Source organism: Streptopelia decaocto (assembly GCF_964273445.1).
Source record: "Streptopelia decaocto genome assembly, chromosome: 2".
Taxonomy (NCBI): domain Eukaryota; kingdom Metazoa; phylum Chordata; class Aves; order Columbiformes; family Columbidae; genus Streptopelia; species Streptopelia decaocto.
The window spans coordinates 47984662-48008317 of NC_138655.1; the positions used below are offsets into that span (position 1 = coordinate 47984662).

The following is a 23656-nucleotide window of genomic DNA, read 5'->3' on the forward strand; positions in this document are numbered from 1 at the left end:
TCTCTTGTAACAAGGAGAATCCTAGTAAGGTACTAATAGGCATTTTAGATGGACTGCAAAGTCGCTTAGACTTTTTTTGCTTCAGTACAGCGTGTGGCAGAGCAGAAAACCTTTGAGTCCTCCCCAATGCTGTGCACTCCCCGCTGCAGAAGCACAGTGGGCTCGCTTCGGCCCTGGCTTCTTTTTTAACAAGTTGTCGCGAACCCCCCTGAATTCATCTGCATATTCACATGATCGCAAATGCCCGGCAGCCGGTGCTCCGGCGGCGCTTTCTGCAGCACCCTTGGCCCGCAGGCAGCAGCAGGTAGGGGAGCGCGGCGCTGGCCAGCCGCATGGTTTGGGAGCGGTGCCACCCTCCGGCCCCCCGCCCCGAGCCCACCCCGCCGAGCGCCGCTCACCCGCGCTGCCGCGGCTCCGCGCCCGCCGGGGAGGCATGAGCGACGGAGCGGCCGCTCCGCGCCGCGGGTGAGTGCGCGGTGGCGCTCCGCGGGGCGCGGACGGAGGGAGGGAAGGGAAGAGGAAGGGGGCGGCCCACCCAAACCAAAGATAACTTTTTGGGAAAACTTCAGGAGGGGGAGAGGGGGGTGCGCGGCTGCGGGAGGGGCGACCCTGCTCCGCGCTCGGGGGGATCCCCTCAGGTTATTCCGCCCAGGGAGGAGTGCGCAGCCGGGACGCCCTTGCGGCGCCGGCGGGAGGCTCAGGGGTGCTGCGAGCTGGTTTCCCCGGCGTTTTGCACCCAGGGGTGGCTCCCAGGGCATCTGGCAGCCTCACCGGTCCCCCTGCCCGTGGGCATTAACGAAGCCTTTCAGTCGTCCTTGGGTTTTAACATTGCAGGTGCCAAGGGGGCCAAGAGGTCTCAGACCCCTCTCCTTTTCCACACCCTAAAACTTTGTTTTATTTGTCACTTGTGAGAGGCATCTGTGCAGAAATCCCAGCTCCACACAGCCAAAAAGCTGCAGTACTGGGCTCCCAAGCCTCCCCTTCCCACCTCTTCCAGAGACCCATGTCAGTAGCTCATTCAACATCGTATTGGAAGATGAGGCAAAATGGTTATAAGCAAAGCCCTGTGATAGTGCATTTGTTTTGTAACAGTAGCCTGTACCCTTCTTGCCCCAAGCTGGCAAGTGGGTCCATTTGAGCTCCAGCCCCCTGTGCAAGCACAGGTTGGGGAGTCAGTTTGCTGCAAAGATGCCACTGTAAATAGCTGCCGCATGCACAAAGCTTCTGTGTGACAGCGGTGTTGTGTGGAGTGACAGGCTACAAGCCCGTGTCCAGGCTGGTTTATCCTTCAAATGAGATTAGTTAGAAAAAGAAGAATTTTAAAAATACTGTTTGACTTTTGCACAGAAGCTTTTGTTATTATTTATATCATTACAGCTTTGAAGTTATAATCACGCCTGCAGCCCTGATGGCAATGTGACCTGTTAAAAGCCACCTTACATCTTATCAGGCGCAGTCTACTGTGTAATCTTGTAGTCCGGACCAGAAAATTTAAAGTGTGGCCACATGAAATCAATGTGTGACCATAACATGAGAGTGTCTTTCTGTTGTAGGTTGTATTTTGTGTTTACCTAAGGCAATGATGAACTGCAACTACTCCAAAAATTTGTTTTGAAACTTTGATGACAAACCTTAGCTGCTGGAAAGTCACATTTTGGTTTCAGACTTGGCACAGCCATCACTCTCATCTCAAGACTTTAAATTAACTGCATGCTGAAAAAATAGTGAACATTGGCGATGGTGTTGATTTCTAAATTTCTGATAGTGTTTATAAAGTAAAAAGTAAAAACCTGAACTCAGGGCTTGAACAAAGTGTTAGGCTTTTATTAACATTTGTAGAGGCTTTTTTTTTTTTGCTGTGGGGAGGAAAGGTATGCAGTTTGAAAGAAAAATTTGGCCATGATAGTTGGGCATTTTGCTGGGTGTTGAAATTATAGAAACAGACTGCTTCAGAAAAACATGTGTGCATTAAAAATAGATGTCTAGATCACTAACTATCAAAGTGTGGCTGACAGTGTAGTTCTACCATTTTGATTTTTTTTTTCCATGTAGCATGCTGTTTTAGAAGAACAGAAACTTTCTTTATGTTGATGAGCAAGCTTCTGTGTTTGATTTATGATGCTTCAGGCTTGCATGCAGCAATTCAGGGTTTTCAGGGCTGTAAATAAAATTGACAGAATTGATGGCACGTAGTCTCAGCTGGAGAAGCAGTATGAGATCTGCCCTTCAGAAGTGGTAACCTCTTTCTAGACAGGCCCATCAGCAGTTCAGTAGAAAGTGTGATCTTTCATATCCTCCCTGTGTCTCTCTTGCATATGTGTGCACACACACACAATTACTATTAATATGTTCTTCCAAGATATTCCACAGCTAGAAGGAGGCTAACTGCACAGTTTGATATCCAATGCAAGCACCCTTTTTCTGTCCACTTCTATGGAATGAAGGAATGTAGTTAATTTGTAGATCTCATTATTCTTTGGATACAGAAAGAGATATAGTCATACACACTCTAAAAAATAAGTCAGGAGTCATCATACCCCTCTCTCCCATGCTTCAAAAACCTAGATTCCCCTCAATAATGCCCTTGATGGTTGTAAATTTTGCAGAAGTCTGGAATATAACACCAGGGCTTGCATTTTGCCTAGCTGCCTGTGTCTATGCATCTAGGTTTCTTTTTGATGGCCTTCAGGATATGCTTCATCCCTATATTAAATGTTCATCTGGGACACGCCCTGGGAAAATGAGCTTTTCTTATTACGGCTAAAGCACCTGTGTCCTACCGAGGGCACTAAAATAACTATTAGTGAGGAAGTATCAAGGGTGTTAGAGGTAAGCCTTTAGGTTTCAGTGACAATCTGGGCAAAGGGTTCAAGTGTAAGGACAATCAAATACCTGTGAGCTTCAGCATTGGCAGAGGCAATGATTTTGGAGTCATTTTGAACAAAAAGTCTAGTCTAGATAGTTGGTCATTAACTGGCAGTTAATATGAGATCTTACAAAAACATCTTTATGTTTGTCTGAAGTTTGACCCAAAATCAGAAGATTTTGGGGATGACTTAATTCTCTTTTGAGGTTCTGGCTTCAGTTCTCTAGAAGTCCAGCTCAAGTCTCCCACATCACTTCACGAGAACTTCACAGCAGCCATTTGCCGGAGATAAAGTAATTCTTATTCTCATCTGAGAGTGTAGAGAACTGAGAGTTCAGATGACCTATCCAAAATACACAGTAAATTAGCATAAGAAATGAGAGAGGGGAACAAATTATTTGCTCCAGTCACAGGATTAAATTGCCTTTCCCTAGTTCACTGCAACTGTTAAGAAATTCATGGGCCATTCCGCTTGCAATAACTTGAAAAGGGCAGACATGCCTTTTATGCTTCTTTCTGATGTAAGTGGTATTAAATATGCATTGTAGCTCAGTTACCTTAGATAACTGAGCATAAATTCATCCATCTTCCACTTGAAATTCTGTTCCCAAATGTAGCAGCTGCATATTCTTTCTTTTGTTTTCTACTTTTTGGAGGGGTTGGAGGTTTTTTGCTTTTGTTTTTAGAGAAGAATCTTGTTAGCATTCCTTAGAAACTCATTAAAATGCTTCCCTTTTGGCTTGTTCTCCTAATTTATTAATACCACAAATAACTTTTCTTTGGTGACCCACTTTCATAGGTATCTGAACATCTAGCAAAATTGTAACTCATCAGGAAGGCAGTGTAGACTAATAAATAGCATCTCCAGACAGAGAGGAAAATCAAGACACTCCTTTCTTTGTTGCACAGAGTTCTACACACCACACATACAAAAAATACCGCTCTATTCCACAGCTTACTCAGCACCCTTAGCCCAAAAGAAAGAACTTTATTGATTGCATGATTGATTTAAAGGTCAGAATTTAGGATTGCATCTATTCTCCTGGCTGAATTAAATTTTTACCCTGCATCCACAGTGAAGAAACTGCTCTGTGCATAAACATAAATTGAAATACTGGTCTGTGTGAGTGTTCAAACAGACTTGCTGTTACAGCACCCAGGGCAATCTCTCAACACTACACTTATCAAAACCATTAGGGTTTGACTAAGCTACTGCTTTTTATTGAATTATGGTACCTGCTTTGTCAAAAGTACAGATTTGCTTAGCAAAAGAGGATACCCACTGGTATAATGAGCATGATTGTCAACAGGCCACTGGAAGTAGTAGGGCTGTACAGACTCTAAGTCAGGCAGAAGTCAGCTAGTGCAGAGAAATACACTCATTTCCGTAGTCATTTGTGTCAAAAGATAAAGAGGTTGCTTTTTGTGAACTGAGGCCATACAGACAGACTTAGCGCGGGGGGTGATTGATCACCTTGTTTCCTGCAGGCACTCAAGTGCTGGTCATGTTTTAAGGGCAGCCTGCTCTGACAGTACACGCGTCCGTGGTTGTCCCTGTCCAAGGATACTCAGCATTGCCGCTTTCTCTCCAAAGTCTGTTGGGTAGCAATGCCCTAACAGGAGAACATAAGGCTTATTTGGTGACTTCTGATGGAGCTTTGTTTTCCTTTTCAGTAAGTGTGGACGTCTGTGTAAGTGCGAGAGCATCATGGTGGCGTTCAAAGGAGTCTGGACTCAGCCCTTCTGGAAAGCTGTTTCGGCAGAATTCTTGGCCATGCTCATTTTTGTTCTCCTCAGCCTCGGCTCCACAATCAACTGGGGTGGAGCAGAGAAGCCCCTGCCTGTAGACATGGTCCTTATCTCCCTCTGCTTCGGACTCAGCATTGCAACCATGGTGCAGTGCTTTGGACACATCAGCGGAGGCCACATTAACCCTGCTGTGACCGTGGCAATGGTCTGCACCAGAAAGATCAGCCTTGCCAAGTCCGTCTTCTACATTCTTGCTCAGTGCCTGGGAGCCATCGTGGGCGCAGGCATCCTCTACCTCGTCACACCACCAAGCGTGGTGGGAGGCCTGGGAGTCACTGCGGTAATCTCTCCTTCTCCAGCTCTTGAATGAGACTAGCTTAGAGCCTAAGAAAATATAATCAGTGTCACAGAGAATACAGAGAGCTCAAGTAGAGATTTTTTAGGAGCTTGTTGATTTATTTATAAAATCTAGACGGGGCTTAAAGCTCACCTTAGGATAGGTTTATGAAGCATAATATCTATAGCAGTTCTTTTTATAGGAGTTCTCTTTCCTAGAACTTTCCCAAATCTGATGACAGCAGGTAATGTTCATTTGCATACAGAATTTAAATAATATATGCGAGAAATGCCATTTTCATGTGGGCTGGGAAAGGGGAAATTAATTCTATGCCATTATGATGAGGATTGAAAAAACATCAATTTAAAATGACATACTTTTGAAATAGATTGTGCCTTAGATTTCAGCTTTGTTCTAGACTAATAAGGAATGCCATCAGTTAGCCCTGTTGCAGGACTTATTAAAAATGCACTTGAGCCGCACACTGCTTAATTTTTAATTGAAATTTAAATTAATTAAGTCAGGGCTAATTAATGAATTTATAATTGAATAGTAAATTACAGTGCTCCCAAGAAAAAAAATGGTGAAGGGGAAGTGCAGCATTTGCAAATCCCTGTGTAAAAATAAACTATACTTCTGGGGTCTAACTTTGAAGTTCTTGTTGGGTGTTACTGTTAAGCCTTCTGTTCTCAGTCCAACAGTAATTTTCCATGGCCCTCAAAATAAAATAAAAATAAAAATTAATAAAACGAGAAGTGGAGAAAAGCATTTGTAGGGGGCAGAATGTGTATCCTAAAAGTTCATTGCTTTCTTTCATTGTGTACTATTTAGAAACTTCTTTCATTGAAATGCAATTAATGTATGTGGTGGCTTTCTGATTTACAAAATCACCTTCGCTTCATCTCCGGTGTTTCTTTCCCTTCTTCCAGGTACATGGGGATCTTTCCGCTGGCCATGGACTCCTGGTGGAGCTGATAATTACATTCCAGCTGGTTTTTACTATTTTTGCCAGCTGTGATTCAAAACGAAGTGATGTCACTGGTTCAGTAGCTTTAGCAATTGGATTTTCTGTTGCAATTGGACATTTATTTGCTGTAAGTTAATGGCTTCTCTTTAAAAAAAAAATAGACCCCTTGTCCCTTTATGCCTACTTCAGAGGTAAATAGAAACTGCTCTATAGCTATATAGCTGCTATATTCTTTATGGATCCATGCAAAAACCCTCTGGAGTAGCAGGAGGGACCCGTTTGGTAGGGTGTTGCATCAAAGGTTTTCTGCCTGTTTGTGATGACTTAGTTAATTTTGTGATAAGACTCAGGAGAGTGATAATACTTGCTATCAAGCTTCGAAGCTGTGCAAAACCAGGGTATCCCCATAGTACAAGGGCTAGCAGAAATTTAATAACCTTTGTCAAAATTTTAACAACAGATAACATTTTGTCTTTGCTTTAGATCAATTACACTGGTGCCAGTATGAACCCAGCTCGATCATTTGGACCTGCTGTCATCATGGGGAGATGGGAAAACCAATGGGTAACTCTGCTTTCATGCTTCATTCACCATAGTGGCAAACAGCTATCAGGATTTTTCATATATCATTTGCTTTTAATTATTTTTCCCAGTACATCACATAGACACCATCACTGAGGAAGACAGGCGCTGACCTGCCACAAGCATTGGTATAATTCTGCTCCTCACCTAGGACCGGGGTGCAGTATGCACAACTTTGGAATAGCTTCTCTCTATTTAGGGTCTATTTTGTGGAGGTAGTAGCTGGGATAGAAAGGAAATAATACAAAAATTTTAAAACAAAAAGAGCAATCCAGCGAGACTGAAAGAACTGAACTGCTAGTAAGAAAAATCCTCTGAGGCAGATTGCAAACCTCCTGGTCACGCTGGTGAGAAGTTATGGGAGTAATTCCGTTGGCTTCACGTTTCACCAGGTTCTGCTGCAAACCGGGGCAGACGTACAAAATGAGAGTGGGGACCCTCTGTAACGTGGTTCCTGGAGGAGAACCTGCCTGGCAAATGCCTACAGTGAGAGATGAAGGGGTCACAGTCTGGTCTTTGCAGACCACACCAAATGTTACCTGCTTCAGTTTGAAAGTATCAGCTTAACTAGGAGTATTTGCGCAGGAAACAATTTGATAAACAGATTGTGAATGATGCAGTCATTTTCTATAGCATCCCACTATTAAACTTATTAAAACTCAATTCACATTTTGTAAGGGAGAGATGGATTGCAGCTCAGCCTTACCTAAATAAAGACAGGGAAAGCACTTGTAGGGGCAGTTTCCAATGCTAACTGTAAGAACTGCATGTTACAGTGCATGTAAGGATTTTCTTGTTTTTTAAAGTATGAAGCCCACATTGCTCCCACTGCAGCTAATAACAGAAATAGCATTGTCTTCAGGCCCTAAGGCTCCAATTCTGCAAGCACAATACCATGTGTAACTTTGTTCCCAAGAGTTATCCTATTGAGGCAGATTTACCCAGTTATTAGTGAATGGCTTGTTCCTATGAAAAACTGCAGTAGTTTTTCATGAGATTAATTATCCATACTTTGATGGAGCCTGTAATTTATAACTAAAGCTGTAAATAATAAACAAATGTGCCATGGAGCAACTTGTAGGGAAAGCTTAGCTACTGTCCTGGTCACTTGGAAATACGGTCACTTCTTCTCCTTCAATGCAGTGACATTGGCATGCTGTTGACAGAAGCCCATGGGCTTCTGCACCTACTAATGTTACAGAATTGCTGCTTGTTGTGCTGAAATAGATACATACTCTCCAAAGTTGTATCTGTCAGTTGTATTTGCTTATTAAAATTAAATACTCAGGTAGCTTGTTGGATTCTGCTGGATCAAAAGCCAAATTTGGTTTATTTTCAAAATGTGAGTCTGAGATACTGACTGTTTGTGTGTACACTAGGAAAGGTTTTGTTTCCTAAAAAGTTCCTTGTCACCTTGGGTGAGAACGCAGAAAGAAAATCAGTCTTCTGTGTTGGTGTTTATTTTGTGTATCATCTTGCAAATAGTCCATATAAGTTGTCTACAGCTGACAATAAGTTATGAAAAATGAGAGGAGGCCTCTTGTAAAGAGATGGATCACTAAAACTTGATGAAACTGTTTCTTTTCAAAGATGTGGGCCTCCTTCTCAGTTACCTTACTCCTACTAGTTTAAAAACAAAGTTATGCCAGGGCAGCTATGTGTTGTATGGGACTACAGAACTCTATTTGACAAATCTTACATGACTCTACCTAGATCTGTGGCCTTTTTTTTTTTTTCCAAGAAATGTTATGGTTATGATCTAACTAAGGATGATGAAGAACCTGTGCTTTTTTGATATGGGACTAAGTGTAAAAAAATTAGTTAAATCTCCCATAAAGAAGGGGGAGACTAAAAAAAAAAAACAAATCACCATACCAGCTTCTTTCTGTTAACAAAAGATAGGGCCAGGGCAGCCGGAGAGGATGTCTGTGTGTCTATCCATGGGAGGTGTCCCTGGCTTTTTCTGCCATTCAGCTGGCCTTCTTGAGAAGGTTGTTAAAAAGACAAATAGGCTGAAATAATTTTCAGGCATAAGGGAGGTAGTAACCATACCACTCTGACATGTCAGCATAGGTCCCTCTGCTCAGCGGGATCCACTGCCTGGCAACTCACCAAACACTCTTATGAGAGGAGTTTTTAGGGAACAGCTGCACCCACAAATGTGAGGTGGTTTAGATGACTAGATTCACGGTGACTAGGGAGAACTTCTGAAGGGGCTTAAATATGTGTGTGAGAGAGAGACTGGGAGTAGGCAGAAATAAAATAAATAAAAAAGTGGCAAAGGACTGTTGCCATTAAATGCCTAAGATACTGCCTTCTGACCAACTTCATATGTGATTTTAGAGCAGTCACTGAATTGCTGAGTTCCAGGTCACTGCGTGTGAAACCTAGTGTAGTTACATGTCTCTGCATCATAACCTGGTATGATAGTAGATTTCATCCCAGTTCATGAAAACAATGTGACCATGCATTTCTGGAAAGCAGAATTGGCTTGAACAATAGGGCCAGGGTATTTTCAGATAGTTTTCCGGGTGAAGTTTGTAGCAACATGTTTTTCCCTGAGACTCTGGCTTCTTTATTTGCTTTAGAGCTTAGTGCCTGTATTTTTTTCAACCTCTTTTTACAGGTGTATTGGGTGGGACCAATCATAGGAGCAGTCCTTGCTGGTGCTCTTTATGAGTACGTCTATTGCCCAGATGTTGAACTCAAACGCCGGTTTAAAGATGTCTTCAGTAAGGCCACCCAGCCGTCCAAAGGGAAGTACGTCGAGGTGGATGATAACAGGAGCCACGTAGAGACCGATGACCTGATCCTGAAGCCTGGCATAGTTCACGTGATTGATATCGACAGGGGTGAGGACAAGAAGGGAAGAGATCCATCCAGTGAGGTGTTGTCTTCTGTATGACTAGCAAGAAGCACTGAAAGCAGAGAGCAGCCTGCTAACCTGTCCACAGATATCCTTCCACCTATTAAGGAAACAGATCTCCTCTAAACTGAGCTTCTACCATTTCTTAACAGGTATGGTATGAGCAGCTGCATGGCAGTGGTATTACCAAGCCTGCTCAGTTGGTATATTAGGACTTTGTTATAATTAGGATTCCCCATCTATTATTCCAAATTAAGAGTTGTTCCTACTATTTTCCTCTCCTTCTTTCTGGAACAATCCCAAAGTCAAAAAAAGAGATGAAAGCACTCTAATAAATCAGTCAATAATGAAATGAAGAAAGAGATGTTTAACATTCAGATTGACAGTTAAGACATATCAGGAAATGCCTATAGACATGAAGACCTACTTATCAGATTGTTCTTCTGACACTTAATTGGCTGTTGTCAGCTCCAATTAGAACATCTTATCCATTAAGCATTCTCTGCAAGGTTCAGGAATAGCACCAACAGTATTTTAGAGTTTTATCCCCAGTCAAGCAAAGGAGTATTGTTTCCACTCATGTACATCACTGTTGCCTTGCAAACTACCTCTGAAAAAATGATACTTTAATAGGTTTAAAAAATAATAATTCTATCAACCCATCAGATTTCACTCATGTGATTTCCAGTATAAATATATTAACTTCATTCCTTCCTGGGAGTAAATATGCTGAAATTGAATGTGGAAGCCTACTGCAATAAGGCTGCAAACTGTTTGACTGTACTTCATGCTCCCTCTTGTCATTCTCTATCTGGTGAAACATTCTCCTGGGGTTTGACTATTGACCATTTAGTGTTAGCAGACTCTCAAGGTCATGCAAAGAATATAAAGGCTTTCCTGTTACTTAATAACTCAAATAAGACATATCAGAAGAAAAGAAGGCATATCTGTTTTCAGTGCACTTGTTCAAATACACATTTCTGTGCTAATTTATGTAAACTAAAGGTTTAATTGACTTACCTACTTTCTTACAAGATGGTTGGAGATATGGGTTTTTTAATTTATTAGTAATGTAGAGGGATTTTACCTTTTAACTGTATCGAAACACGGATTGGGAAGTATTTTTTTATAACAGATGATAAAAATTTGACTGCTTCTGGCTTTTTGTTGCAACTGATGCCTAACTATTTGAACAGGATCAATGCTTGTTCCAGTGTTCATATAGTCTTAATTACGCCTCTGGCAAAGGTTTCTTTATCTGTTGTTAGGAAAAGATGCAAGCACTTGCAGGGTTTTTTAGGGAGAAATGGATGTGAAATATGTTCAGTAATCAGTCTTTCCCTTACAGAAGTACTTAGACATAAACACCACAGCAGAACATTTCTGTAAAACTCTTACTGATTTACTGCTTTTGTTTCTGATCAGTGGCTTTGGGTTTTGCAATATGCAGCTGCAGAGCAGTCAGGAGCATGGTATTATTATGGTAATTGTATAGTTTTTATTTTGAAATTGAAAAGCTACTCCTGCCTATTTAGCAATAACAGGGAAAAAAGTATTAGTACTGAGTGTGGGCTGTAATAGCCTTGTCCGCTCTTTGACATACTCTACATGCAATCTTTATTACAGGGAATTAGACATTTCTAATGAGATAATAAACCACTGCTACACTCAAATCTGTGCACTATGATCCAACACCAATTCTATTATCCCAATTCGCACCACTGTATCGTCCCAGCATGTCCTGCCATACTCGTTCTCCTAGTTTCAGGCTTTCCTTGTCTTAAAGCCTGTTGGAGTGTGGTGTAAGCTCCCTGCATTGAGCATGAGATTCACAGCTCCTCCATGCATTTGCAGTTGGACCACAATCTCTCCCCTGCAGCCCCAGGCACAGCACATGGCACACTCAGGTGCAGGACAGGGCTTTCTTGGGTGAACCAGCAACAACCCCGTTCCCGACACATGGGTCCTCCTGGCAGACATGCTCCCCATCACGTACCTGCTGCAGCATCACAGCAGAGGCTACCTGGACAGCGTGGTTAAACAGCTGATATTTGTCCTTAGCTGGGCTCTGACACAGTGACAGCATCAGGGCTCAAGGGCATGAGCATGGTTAGGGACCTGCAAGGGATAATGTCAAATGGCAGGGACAAGCTCTTTCCCACAGCAAGGATTAAGTCTCCCAGGGAAGGGCAACACAGGTGTGGTGTTCAGACCCCTGCATACCTCTGCTCAGATGGGTAAATACTATGCTAAATAATTCAGTGAGAAAGAGCCAAACTTGTGGGGTTTGTTGGTTGGCTTATTTGTTTGTTTGACTAGGCATTAGTTCTGGTTTTTTTTTTTTTTTTTCTTTTTTCTTTAAATGCTGGATTTGTTAAAGGGACACTTTGATTAAACCTTTTCCCTATCTTAAACATGTAAAGTAAGGAGTAATATACATAACACTGGTAGATTTTTAAGTGAAGGTTTGCATTTTTTTTTTATTTAAAGACACTCCTTAGAAGCTCTTAAATTGTGAATTTTGCATGGTACTGTATTATTTAAATAAGAACCTATGATTTGTTTTATGCTTAAGGGTTCTTTATGCAAATGGCTTGGTGCATACTTTCCTCAGCCAGCCTCATTCTGCTGCTGATGTGAGCATAACACAAGCAGAGCACCAACCACCTCAGTCAGGAGAATTTATTTCCTTGAAACGTATCATAGGTGGTTCTGCCCCACCACAAGAGGTCACGGTTCATGTAAGGGATGTCACTCTTCAGCATCCCTTAGGACTCGATTTAGTTTTGACCTACAGGGATTTGTGCTTCTCCAAGTCATTTTGCAGTGGTATCATCACTGTAACAATAGTCATATTTGGTTAAATAATAGACTAGTGTGACCTTTTTATGCATTGAAAATACTTTTGCCTTAATATGATTTAAAAATCTGTACTTTAATATTATTTGAGTGAGATTTATGTTCTAAAGGCCTTCAGGTCTAAATTGCACCTCTAATATAACTTTGTGTCATCTTAAAGTATTTATGTGTTGGGATGGGACATGGTAAATATCTTTTGTTTATGATGGTGGTTGGATATCACAGGAAGTCTGCCAGGCACATCATCATACTGAGGTACTAAAAAAAATATGGATGAGTTTCTCATTCCTCCATGATGGCGTGATTGTTTGTAATGCTATATTTGCACTTTAATCAACACAATCAAAATATTTAATCACTGGATTTTGGGAAAAAAAGGTTGGAAGCTAAGGGTGGTTACACTGAGGCACACAAAAACCTTTAGGATTGTATGAACTCTGAGGATTTAATCAGCCCAATTCTAACTGTTCTCAAAAAAAAAAAAAAAAAAAAGGCGGGGCGGGGGAAGAAACCCTTCTGCATCTGAGTTGTCATCATAACCCTTCTCCTGTTGAAGCATTTGGAACTTTATCTTTCATTTGTTCAGTGGAAGCAGGAGCAAGACTCATCTCATGCAGTGTTTAGTCTTGTCATTTGTATTTGCATGTGATCTTTTCAAAATGTGTTTTATTTCTGATTATTAATAATTGCCACAGTACTTGCTTAGAAAATTAGATGGCCTTCACATTTCCACCTTTCTAGTGCTTGGTGGCAGAGCAGTTGCTGCTGTGCTCTGCAACATTTTATCTGCAGTCTGTGTAACACATACAGGATATTATACACCATCCAATATTTTAAATCTAAATAAAATATGTGAGAATTTACATTGTGAACCTTTCTTTCCAAGGTGAGAGATGAAATCACCATGCATGGGTTTTTTGTATCTCAAAACAACCGGTATGTATGAGAGTTTCTCAAGGACTTACTAAATAGACAAGATGCAATATAAACTGAACTATTTGTTACCCACTGATACTGATGTGGTCTCTAATTTAGAACAAATGAGGTAAAGCAAACTATGTACATGGATTTTTCCACAAGACTGCTTATTGTTGAAATGCTTAGTCACCATGATATCAGAACTAATGTTATAGGACTTAAAATTTCCATTTGTAACATTTGGAATAATTTACTGAAATGTACACTATGAAATAATACATGATTATCTGGTTCCCACTTGTGTTCTACTGTATCTCACACTACTGTTGCAAATAAATTGTCTGTTTAAAAAAAAAAAAAAAAAGGCAAGGTGGTCAATGGAGATATTTAATGATCCTAAAGATCAGGATGGAAATACAAGGAAAAAATCCAATCCAGGGGGGTATGGAAGTGTGTGCTGCTGAGAATGAATGATTTACTGTGGAAGAATATTCATCAGTGAAAAGAGTTGAGTGTGACAGAGATTTAATATCTTTTGGGAAACAAGCTAAATCAATTAGAGCAGAAGTTATGCTGATACACGTACATCACCAATTTTGCTAGATGTTTTTAAAACTCATAGGACTAGTGGAGAGCTAACATTTTGCAAAAATCATAAAAATGACACTGGCACTTCAGAGTCCTTTCGCTAAAGCATGGCTTGTGAGACCAAGCTCCCCTGTGGAACTCCGGCAATTATTATACATTTCTGGTTGTCTGGCTCCTTGCTTGGAATGCCAGTTTTAGCTCCTAAGACATGTATGGCATTCATGGAGGAAATCTGGATTCTGAAAATGATTAATATATATGAAAACGCATCACCTGGGATAGCATCTAATCGTCAGGGAGGGCTGAGGGTAGACTTGTACCCAAAACTCACCCCTCTCAGAGGTTCAGCTCTTGCCTTCAGTTTCTTCATATCCAAGCTCCAAGGGCACCTCCCAAAAGGCTTAGGGGTTTGTGTGTCTGTGTGCACGGTATATACCTTACTATACATATGATGTGTACTTTACAGAAAGAGCTTCCCACAGGAATTTAGGCAGTACTAGTTAAATTATTTTGGAGTCACAAACATAGGAACAATTCGACACTTTGGGAGACTCACAAACAGGGATCTAGGTGTCTGGAGAGTTAGAAAGGCAAACAAGTAGTGATGTAGCCATCTCCATGGTTAAGATGCAGTAGGGTCATGTGAGGAACAGGAAAGCAACAAATGTGCAAGGAAGAGCTTTGTCATGTACCTCTTACCCTATGTTTGCTGGCATGGTGGCATTACTTATGGGATAAAAACATGGTCCCTGTTGTATGAGGACATGCACACAGGCTTGTGGATCATACGTGAGCCACCAAATGGGAGAGGCTGGGCTGTGCTGGGTGAGTGATGTCCTTACTCTAAGCTCCAGTGGCGACACCAGTTTCAGCAGCAACAACTGCAAAGAGCAACTGTGGTTCAGTTATCTGTTTAAAAACAGAACTTATAGTGTAGATATTCCCAATATCAGCTTCCTTTTGAACCCTCTTTTGGCTTTGGACTCTTTTATCTGTTGCAGATTGTGGCATTTGCAAGCATTATAAGCTGCTTTGTTTATATCAGACTGATAACTGTTATCTTGGCTATTAATTTCTTTTGATCTTTCTTACCTCATTAGAAAGCTACACTTGCAAGTACAAACACTGTAAAGTAATCTATCTAAAAAAAACTATACCAATGTTCTTTTGAAAGGCAAAAGGACCTTATCTTATCAATATTTGTCTCTCACCTTGCCATGTGTGATAGGCAGAGGCTTTCTGCAGCTGTGCCTGGCAAACAGAGTTCCCAACTGCTTTTCTCCACTCACGCACAGCAATGACCTTCCTACAATGTTTCATCTCAATTTCCCTTTTGATATGAACCTTCATAAAAAGCTCTGGAATTCACAATATGTCCAAAAGTTTGTATTAATAGACTCCATGTGTGCACACATGTGGATGTGAAAGATGCAGAGAGATGCACAACTTTGCACAGCCACTGGATTTACTCCTTCCTGTCAGTGGACAACAGCAGTGGGTAAAACCATGGAAGGTGGGCTCCTATGTGAGATTGCTGCATGCCTCACTGGGATCCTAGTTATTTCTGAGCCATATGACTTCAGCTTGGAGAGGGGTCATGGCTGTCTTCTACTGCCATGGAGCCAATTGGGTTCTGCTGCTCTTCCTCTCAAGGTTCATTTGCCATAAGGCCTTTTCTTCTACACACAAACCATTTAAAAATATATTACCTCACACATTTTAGAATCTTCTAACATGAGAAATAGTCTACCATTTTCCCACTGTACCATAGGGTCAGCTCCATCTATTCTGGGGGATTGTTGCTTTACTTTGGAACAGCAAATCTCAGGGCACTGGTGATTCATTCTTTGTTCCTTAAAAAGATCCTTCAATAATTCCAGTGATATCTCCACTATTCTGTTTTAGTGCTTAATTATTTCCATTTGCTCAGTGCCTAGCTGCCTAGTGGTACCATCTTCAGAGAGGAATGCATGCTTATTTTGTTTTGTTTTGCATTATTCCCTGCCTTTCCCTCTGAATGAGCTCATCAGAGCTGAAATGAGATGGTTTAGTCTCTGGACCCTTCTTCTCAGAGGTTTTTCAAGATGCTACTGCCACTTTGGACTTGGGGCTGCTACTGCTACTTTCTTTAGACAGCAGAAGAGTTGCCCCAGAGGGGAGCATCTTATCTGCCTTGACTTGCCAGAGCAGTACAGTAGACAGGCTAAATCCTGCCTTGGTTTCACAGAAGACATGAAGTCAGTTTGCACCAGCTGAACCCAGTCTTAGACAATTTCAGTAGAGTAAACAGTCTCCCAGCAAAGAAGTAATCAATTTTGAAAAGATGGGATTTGGGCTTGTGGCAAATCCCTGGGCTCTAATCTGCAAGAAAAACATCAATAGGAAAACTGGAACAATGGTCGATTGGCCCTGTAAGTTCTGAACATATGCACATGAACATCCAGTAAGAAAAAGCCTAATGCTTCATGATTAAAGATGACAGAGCAGGGACAAAATGAACTCTGGAGATCAGGAAGATGTACATAGATGTTGGACTCTTCTGCTCTTTGCCCACAGGTATTGCTCCAGAGAAACAGCTGCACAGTATCTTCGCAGAGCTGAGTCAGACCAGCTGTACAGGGTAGGATGCACACAAACATAAATGTTTCAGACACAAAGCATTTTTGTTTTTCTCCCTCCTTCCACAGCTGCCCAGCACACTTCAGATTTACTGGAAGCAAATATTCCCAGGGCATAACTGCAGAAGCTTCTCTAGCCTCAGGACTAAAACGTGAGAATAAAGCTTTGTGTTCTCCAACATTTTAGCTTTGAAACAGCCAAGCAAATACCATGGAGGGAGCTCTAACAAAGGAGGTCAAAAAGTCCATCTGGATCCCTCTGCACCCTAGTCATTCCTAGAGCTACCCTTAGAGAAGCAATCCATAGGTTAATTTATCACTGTGTAAATAAAATATGCCCCAACTTCTTTTACCACTAGCCTTTCTGAGGAAAAATAAATAATCTTTGGTTGAGCGTAGCTGAAGAGCATCTAAGGTTTATATATAGCTGCTGTTGCTATTGTGTCTGAGTAGTGGTGAGAAGGTCAAAGCAAAATTATTTTATTCTCTCCCCAGTTAGAAAAATTGCTTTGTGTTTTTGTTTTTGGGGGCAGGAGGTGATTTTGTCTTTTTTACTCTTACAGATCTCTGTTTCTTTCAGGGTCTCTGCACTGTATTTTGTCTTTTCTACAGGTTAAATCCTCAAATGTTTTATGGAATTAAGTAGAACAATTAGTTTTCCCATCTAGCGAAATCTTTCACTATTGTTTGGGGTTTTTTCTACCTTTGTCAGAGAATGTCACTTGAGGATGCTTTAACTTTTCTAGATGTTTGATGTCTTTACTCTGCAGGATCTGATGGCACCCTTCATCACATGTTCTCCATTTTCTATATTTCCCACATAGACAGCTGTCCCTTCAGTGGGTTTGGGGCCCTATGGGGACCGCTGAGGTTTTTACGACAAAGCTTCACATATCTCATTTTCTGATTCAGATTCTTCTTTTTCACTTCAGATGGTATTTTTTTTACAATAAAAGACATGCAGCTTCTGTGAATTTTATTTCATGAAAAACCTAATTTTTGCTTCCAAGTTCAGACCTTTTTTTAATCATCGTTCTCAACATTTTGGTAATTATTTAGAATTTATCATTAAAGCCTCCATATTTGAGACAATTACCAAAGTAATGTTTGTGTTTCTTGTATTCCCTTTGTTTCTCATTTGCCGTGTCTGAAGGGTCAGTGGTTTTTGTGTGAAAACATAGGAAGAAAACTCACATTCTAGCAGTTAGTTATATGTGGCATAGATGGAGCCTCATGTGCTGGAATGAGCCTGAAATGTTGTCATTTCATACTCCTGGAAACAAAAACTTTAGTCAACAGGGAAACATCTCATAGGTTTCAGAGTTAACTGGGAAATAGATAATCCTAAAAACATGAGGTGAAAACCTGAATACTAAACTCCAGCTTTGCAATCAGAGGGATGGGAAATCCACATTGCATCCCTCAGCCCTGAATATGGCTCCTAAGTGATTTGTTATGTGCAAAAAATTGCCTTGTACAATTTGGGGCTAAATCGGCTCAGAGGATACCTCTACCCTAACATTTGAAGGTCGCTTTGCCATTACCCAGACCAGAGGTACTCTCCCTTCAGAGTGTCTCCATCAGCAGAAGATTTGGAGCAAGCAGGACTCCATGTGTCTGAACTCATTTGTGGGTTCAATACAACAGTGGAAAAACAGATAGAGGGTCATGTATGGCCAGAGTTGATGAGGAGGCAAGCTGAGGGCAGGCAGACAAGGGGACAAGCACTTGACAAATCAAGAAATGAGCTGTGTTGCTTTGGGCTGCTCCCCAGACAGTCTCTGTAAAGCCACGCAAACAGAGTTCTTACCTCCACCTCCAAGAAAGGATGTGATAGAAGGATGTAAACAACAACAAACTTTCCACTTCTCAGAAGGCAGTCTTATAACAAAAGCAACTTTCAAATACTGAGTCCTGAAGTTCCAGGAAATGGTTAAAACTGTTTTTACAATTACACTTCTATATGTTTATATTTATTTATTTTACATTTACATATATGTATATATAATATACATTTTATATACTTTTATATGTTTATAGTTATATACACACATATGCGTGTATACATAAATTACATATACCCTGTTTCCCTGAAAATAAGACCCATCCCGCTAGCATGATTTTTCAGGATTTTTAAGTATGCTCGAAATAATAAGTTCTACTCCAAAAATAAGCCCTAGTTACAGTTCATTTTAAAAAGTTAATTTAAATAGTGTCCAGGCAGCTATACATGTAAAAAAGTAAGCATCTTTGGGAGCAAAAATTTTATAAGACCCTGTCTTATTTTCAGGGAAACAGGGTATGCATATATTAGAAAAGGTTAAGCAATCTTGAAGAGCTCTGGTCACCTCACAGATTTAATAGTAAACTCTAACTGGGAAGATAATACAGGCATTCTGTAACAATTCATTCTTCCTTTCTAAACATTGGTATTTTCTCTCTTATGAATATTAACATTTCCCCAGCTAACATAAACTGTTTATTCTGCAGATAAGCCTGCAAAGGAGAGGCCTTGTCTGCTCTCATGGTTGTTACACAGGCAGCATTTTTCTTGTGGTTTAATTTACCATGAAGCTACAAAAGCCCTCTGTAAGTATCAAATTGTTACACCTACACAGAGTAAACATAACACAACTCACTTTTGCTTGAAACATGATGATTTTCTCTTGCCTGCTTGGTAACTTCTTGAAGGCACACCAGGTCAAGAAGTCCTGAAGATCCGCCAGTTCATTTCCAGAACAACTGCACTATGTAATACAGACACTTTTTTTTCTTTTCTTTTTGTGTGTACATCCTTCTGTCTGCTTGGAGTGCCTCTAATAGTGATAATCCATTGACAAAAATAACAATAGGGGTATTTTTAATTCCTTTTTTTACAGAACAAACCTTACTAGTGAGGCTGCTGTCTAAAACATATCTGTATAACCCAGGCATGTAATTTCTGTAGGTCAGGTATTTTAATTCTGCAGACCTACATATGAACCTAAAGGAAGGGTAGTGCCCAATGTACCATCTTGATCATATACATTTACACTGTGGCTGTGCCTCCCCTGGCCCTCAATAGCAGTAGCAGGGCTATAAAAAGCCTGCTTAGCCAGAGGCATTGTGGCTTTTTGGTTGATGAAACAGAACTCCCTTCCCCTTCCTTGCTGCTGCCAGCTCTTCCGAGGGCTGCAATGGGTGACCTGATATTCTTCAGCTGCTCCAGACCCACAGATTTTCATTTGGGACTGAAGGAGATCATTAATGAGTACTTGGGAACATATAGTTGTTGTTAAATAGTGAGAAGATTAGGTTTAGCTGTGTTTGGTTTGGTTTGTGTTGTCTGTTTGGTGAAAACAAGATGAGAAGATCAGATCTGCAATAACATTGAGAAAGATTTACAGTAACTGGTGTGCTGATTCCAAAATATTACCAGTTGTGTGGTAGGACTCAGAATCACAACATTCTCTTTTTAAAATCAGACGAGTTTTAAATTAAAAACATTTTGTTTGTCTGGTTATGTAAACCTCCTGTGATCATCTGTTACAACTATGAGAGCTGGAAACGTCATGATCTGAGACTCCAGGGCTTAAGGAATACACCCAAGCTGATAATGAAACAACATACCAGTAGCACGTTGCAATATACTTGCATTAGCACTTTCTTTTTAGTGACGCTGTGGTTCTGTAACAAATGAAGCAGGCGAAGAATCTCCACTGGGAATGACTCAGGGATTAAATACTGTCAGGGGATTAGGGCGGTTACACCTCCCACAGCAATGCACTGGAGCTCAAAAAACCTCTGGAAGGGGCTAGATGTGTTGATGTCTGAAGTCTTGGTGTGCACAACAGGAGGTGGCCTCAGATAGCTTGGAAGCTGTCTCAAACAGTGGTTAATATAAACTGCCAGAGATGCTGCAGTAGTGGTGGTGGTGGTGGTGGTGGTGTGTTCTGTGCAGTGTGACCCTGTTAACATAAATTCAAAGAGACTATGGGAAAAATGTTTGTGTTGAGAATAGAATCTGTTTTAAAAATAGAGGGTAAAATAAAGAGCTTGAGAGCAAGCACTTCAAAAGACATTTCACAGCAAGCAATATCTCACATTAAGTGTTTCACATTAGGAATTGCACTATATTTTAGTACTTTTTCTTCAGTTTATAATCTTGAGTAGTTCCTTGTAACATTCCTTACATGACTCTCAGAGCTTCTGTCAAAATCCAGTTCCAAACCAATCTCAAAGGGAAGAAGAAGTTTATGTTGCTAATTAGTAAGGCCAATACAAAGATGAGCTCGCAGTCCCAGAGGCAGCAATAAATTGTTCTAATCTCTGTTAAGAAATGAGATGTCCTTTTTCTGCTGCTTCTACTCAGTCAAACTAATGTATGGAGAAAAAGCTGTAATGTGCTGCTGCAAGGATAAGTTCGTATCCTGTCCAGTGACAGCAAAAATAAATTATTCAAATGACAAGATGATGTGCCTTAAGTCCTTGTTACCATAAAGGAGGTTAGCCAATTGAAGTGTGCTCTGGAAAGCAGATGAGCTCTGTGGAAGAAGCAAATCTCTTGGATCTAAGTGTCAGGGCTCTGGACCCAAAGATCTTCAAGTCCTTTCCTCTATCACTGACACAGGCAAAGGCTGTGGGATCTTAAGAAATTGTCAACGTGTGTTTTCAATGTCTGACCTGCTCACAAGCATAGGCACAGTCTGTGCTCACCTGCATGGGTTTCAGGCAACTGGTTTTAAGCCATTTCCCTTTGTGGATGCTGTTGTTGAGTGTACTTGCTGTAACAAAGACTGAAACAGTTCGAGTGTTCACAGGAGTGGCAATTGCTACTAAGAGACTTAGGCAGATGGTTGGACATGTTTGCAGAGACCTGTTGAGAGCAGATTTGGGTGTCACTGTCCTGCTCCTTCACTTTACTCCAGATTACCCATCACCCACAGAACCTGGAAAAGGGCAAGTGAGCGTTCCTCAGTGGAAAGCAACCTTGGTTAAGCAGTCTATGACAATTATCTATACCAAGCTGACAGAGTTTGCACTGATGCATTTGAAAACCATTCATGTCATCAGTCCTAGGAGATTTACTCAGGAGGTAGCAAAGGAACAAAATGTGAGTGATGTCCAATAATTCTTAGACTCTTCTTCAAGAGGATGTCTGAGCATTGCCACTGTCAACTGCATAGAAAAAAAAACATGCAGTGTGTGCTAATAGCATGAGATGTCTGCAAGCAGCAAGCGTTATCCAAGTATTTTTAGGGGACCCCTGGTATAGAACACTAGTACCATCATACCTGAAAGTAGATAGTTTCATCTTTTTGACAACAGCCAGGCTGACAGCAATATACAGGAGCTGGGGCTTTACCAGCAATCATAGATGAGGTAATAGTCTTGTCAACTTATTTAGGAAGGCTGTGAGATTTGCTCCTTGACACAGAGGTTTATAACCTTTTATTACATGCAATTCTGTACCAGCAGGTCAGATTATCATTATTAGGAGTTAACTGTAGCATGGTAACCAGGAGGTCAGGGCTTCAATGTGCTGGAAAGTGTGGCGGTATAACAAAGAATGATCTCTGTCCCAGAGGCTTGGCACTCAAACTAGAGGGCTATTGGCTAGAAAGGTGATAAAACAAACAGCCCTGGGGAATGGAGGGAACATGAAACAGTGCAGAGGTGTTGGAGCGATAAAGGCCTCAGCAAACAATTTGATTCAATGTGAATCACGCTAAAGCCATTTATTACAGAAACAAGCCTCCTTATATATGCAACTATATTCTAATCACACGTCCACACTCCAAGCATGGATTTGCTAAATGAGTATCGTGGGCTGTCCATGTGCTGGAGTCTCACTGATGATACGTCCGATGATTCACGCCACACCAGGACCCCGCTGATTGAGGAACGCCCCTCTTTCTCACAGCAGATTCTGTTCTCAGCTTCTCGAAGCGGCCTTGAGATTCCTTTGAGCCTGACTAATTCAGCAACAGATCTTTATCTATCAAAACCCCTCCACACAGAGGCAGCTAGGAAAACAAGGATTACATCAAACCAGATGTGAGCTGCAGGAGATTCTCTTCAAGTTTCTGAAATGCCCCACTGCTGTAAGATATCTTCCAATAGATCAAACTTTTACTGTGAGTTCAATGTGCATGTTATGGACACACATGAGAATCTGGTATGTTTCCAGACTTTTTAAAAAAAGGAAAGGGAATGATATGTCTGTTCAGGCTTTTAGTTGAGAAAAAAAAAAAAGAAAAAAAATTATTTATCCTTTATCGTTATACTAAGTACCATTTGAACACAAAGGTAATTAATTCTTAAATCTCTTCACTGTATACTTGTCAAAGTCATTAAGTAGGGAAAAAATGCTGAGTATATGCAAGGTAACCCTCTGTTAGGGATGGATTGTTTCCCACAGTTCATGTATTAATACTTTCACACTCTATCTGCAAAAGAACTTTGCTTTTCTGGCTCTGAAAGTCAGGAGCAGATTTGTATTACTAGTAGCCTCTGCTTATTTCTATTTTCCTCTACCCTGTTCCTATTGAGCTATGTAGTTTCTTTCTATCCAGTAAGTTTATGGCCTTCAAATATCATGGGTTTTTGCTAATATTATTTTAACCATGAAACATCTGTTCTTGATTTACACATCGATCCTTTCAGCTCATTGATCGTTTTTCTTATTTTTGTCTGCGCTCCTGATACTGGTAGTGTCAGAATCTTTTTAGCAATATAAGGCCTGGGACTCATTGCAAAAATGCTGCTGATGTCTCTCCTCTGATATACTCTGAGAGATCTATGTCTCTTTGCCCCAAAATATGGCATCTTTCCATGTACCTGTTCTCTGCTGCTCACATGATACAGTACACTCTCCACAGCAGTGTTCTGTGCTCCATGGATGAGAACGAGAAATCACAGATTCATTAAAACTGTGTCCAGAAATACTAACATTAAGCCAAACAGTTCTGCAAGCAAAGGTGGGAGGCAGTGTGGGGAGGGAGAAACCAGCAGAGAAATTAATGAAATGTAATAGAAAGCCTCCCGCACTTTCTTCAGTGCACAAACACTGTACAGTCTCAGAGGGGAAGCAACTGGCACTTCTCATTCCTGTGACAAATTTGCTGGGCTGTGTTGAAGCCGCAGCTGCAGTGTGCCCTCTTATGGCAACACTAATTGCTTTCTCAGTTTTGCACGACAGTGTTATGAGGGCAAGCAGGGGTTGTTTTGATTTTTTTGTTCTTTTTCTTTTCCCTGAAAAAGATACATGGAAAAAAGTATTAACTTTGTATGCTGTGGCTTGTTTAAAAAACAAGCTTGAATCTTC

At 40.9% G+C, this 23656-nt stretch overlaps 1 protein-coding gene across 2 annotated transcripts; it reads left to right on the forward strand.

Annotated features, from left to right (window-relative positions):
* The first annotated feature begins 286 nt into the window (after window positions 1–286).
* Window positions 287–13483, forward strand: AQP4 (aquaporin 4). 2 transcript variants are annotated; one of them, XM_082045181.1, is made up of 5 exons: window positions 287–304; window positions 4541–4955; window positions 5882–6046; window positions 6403–6483; window positions 9128–13483. In XM_082045181.1, the coding sequence occupies exons 2-5, from the start codon at window positions 4575–4577 to the stop codon at window positions 9404–9406; spliced, it is 906 nt and encodes a 301-aa protein (XP_081901307.1). In that variant the 5' UTR covers window positions 287–304; window positions 4541–4574; the 3' UTR covers window positions 9407–13483. The 2 variants fall into 2 exon arrangements, with proteins under 2 accessions (XP_081901307.1, XP_081901306.1); XM_082045180.1 differs by lacking the exon at window positions 287–304 and adding an exon at window positions 311–465.
* Window positions 13484–23656: the final 10173 nt, after the last annotated feature.

Excerpts from the sequence above, each read along its gene's own strand:
- AQP4 (XM_082045180.1), top strand. The coding sequence starts at position 434 with ATGAGCGACGGAGCGGCCGCTCCGCGCCGCGG. Across the intron at positions 466-4,540 it reads GCGGCCGCTCCGCGCCGCGG|TAAGTGTGGACGTCTGTGTA; the intron begins GTGAGTGCGCGG and ends TTTCCTTTTCAG. Across the intron at positions 4,956-5,881 it reads GAGGCCTGGGAGTCACTGCG|GTACATGGGGATCTTTCCGC; the intron begins GTAATCTCTCCT and ends CCCTTCTTCCAG.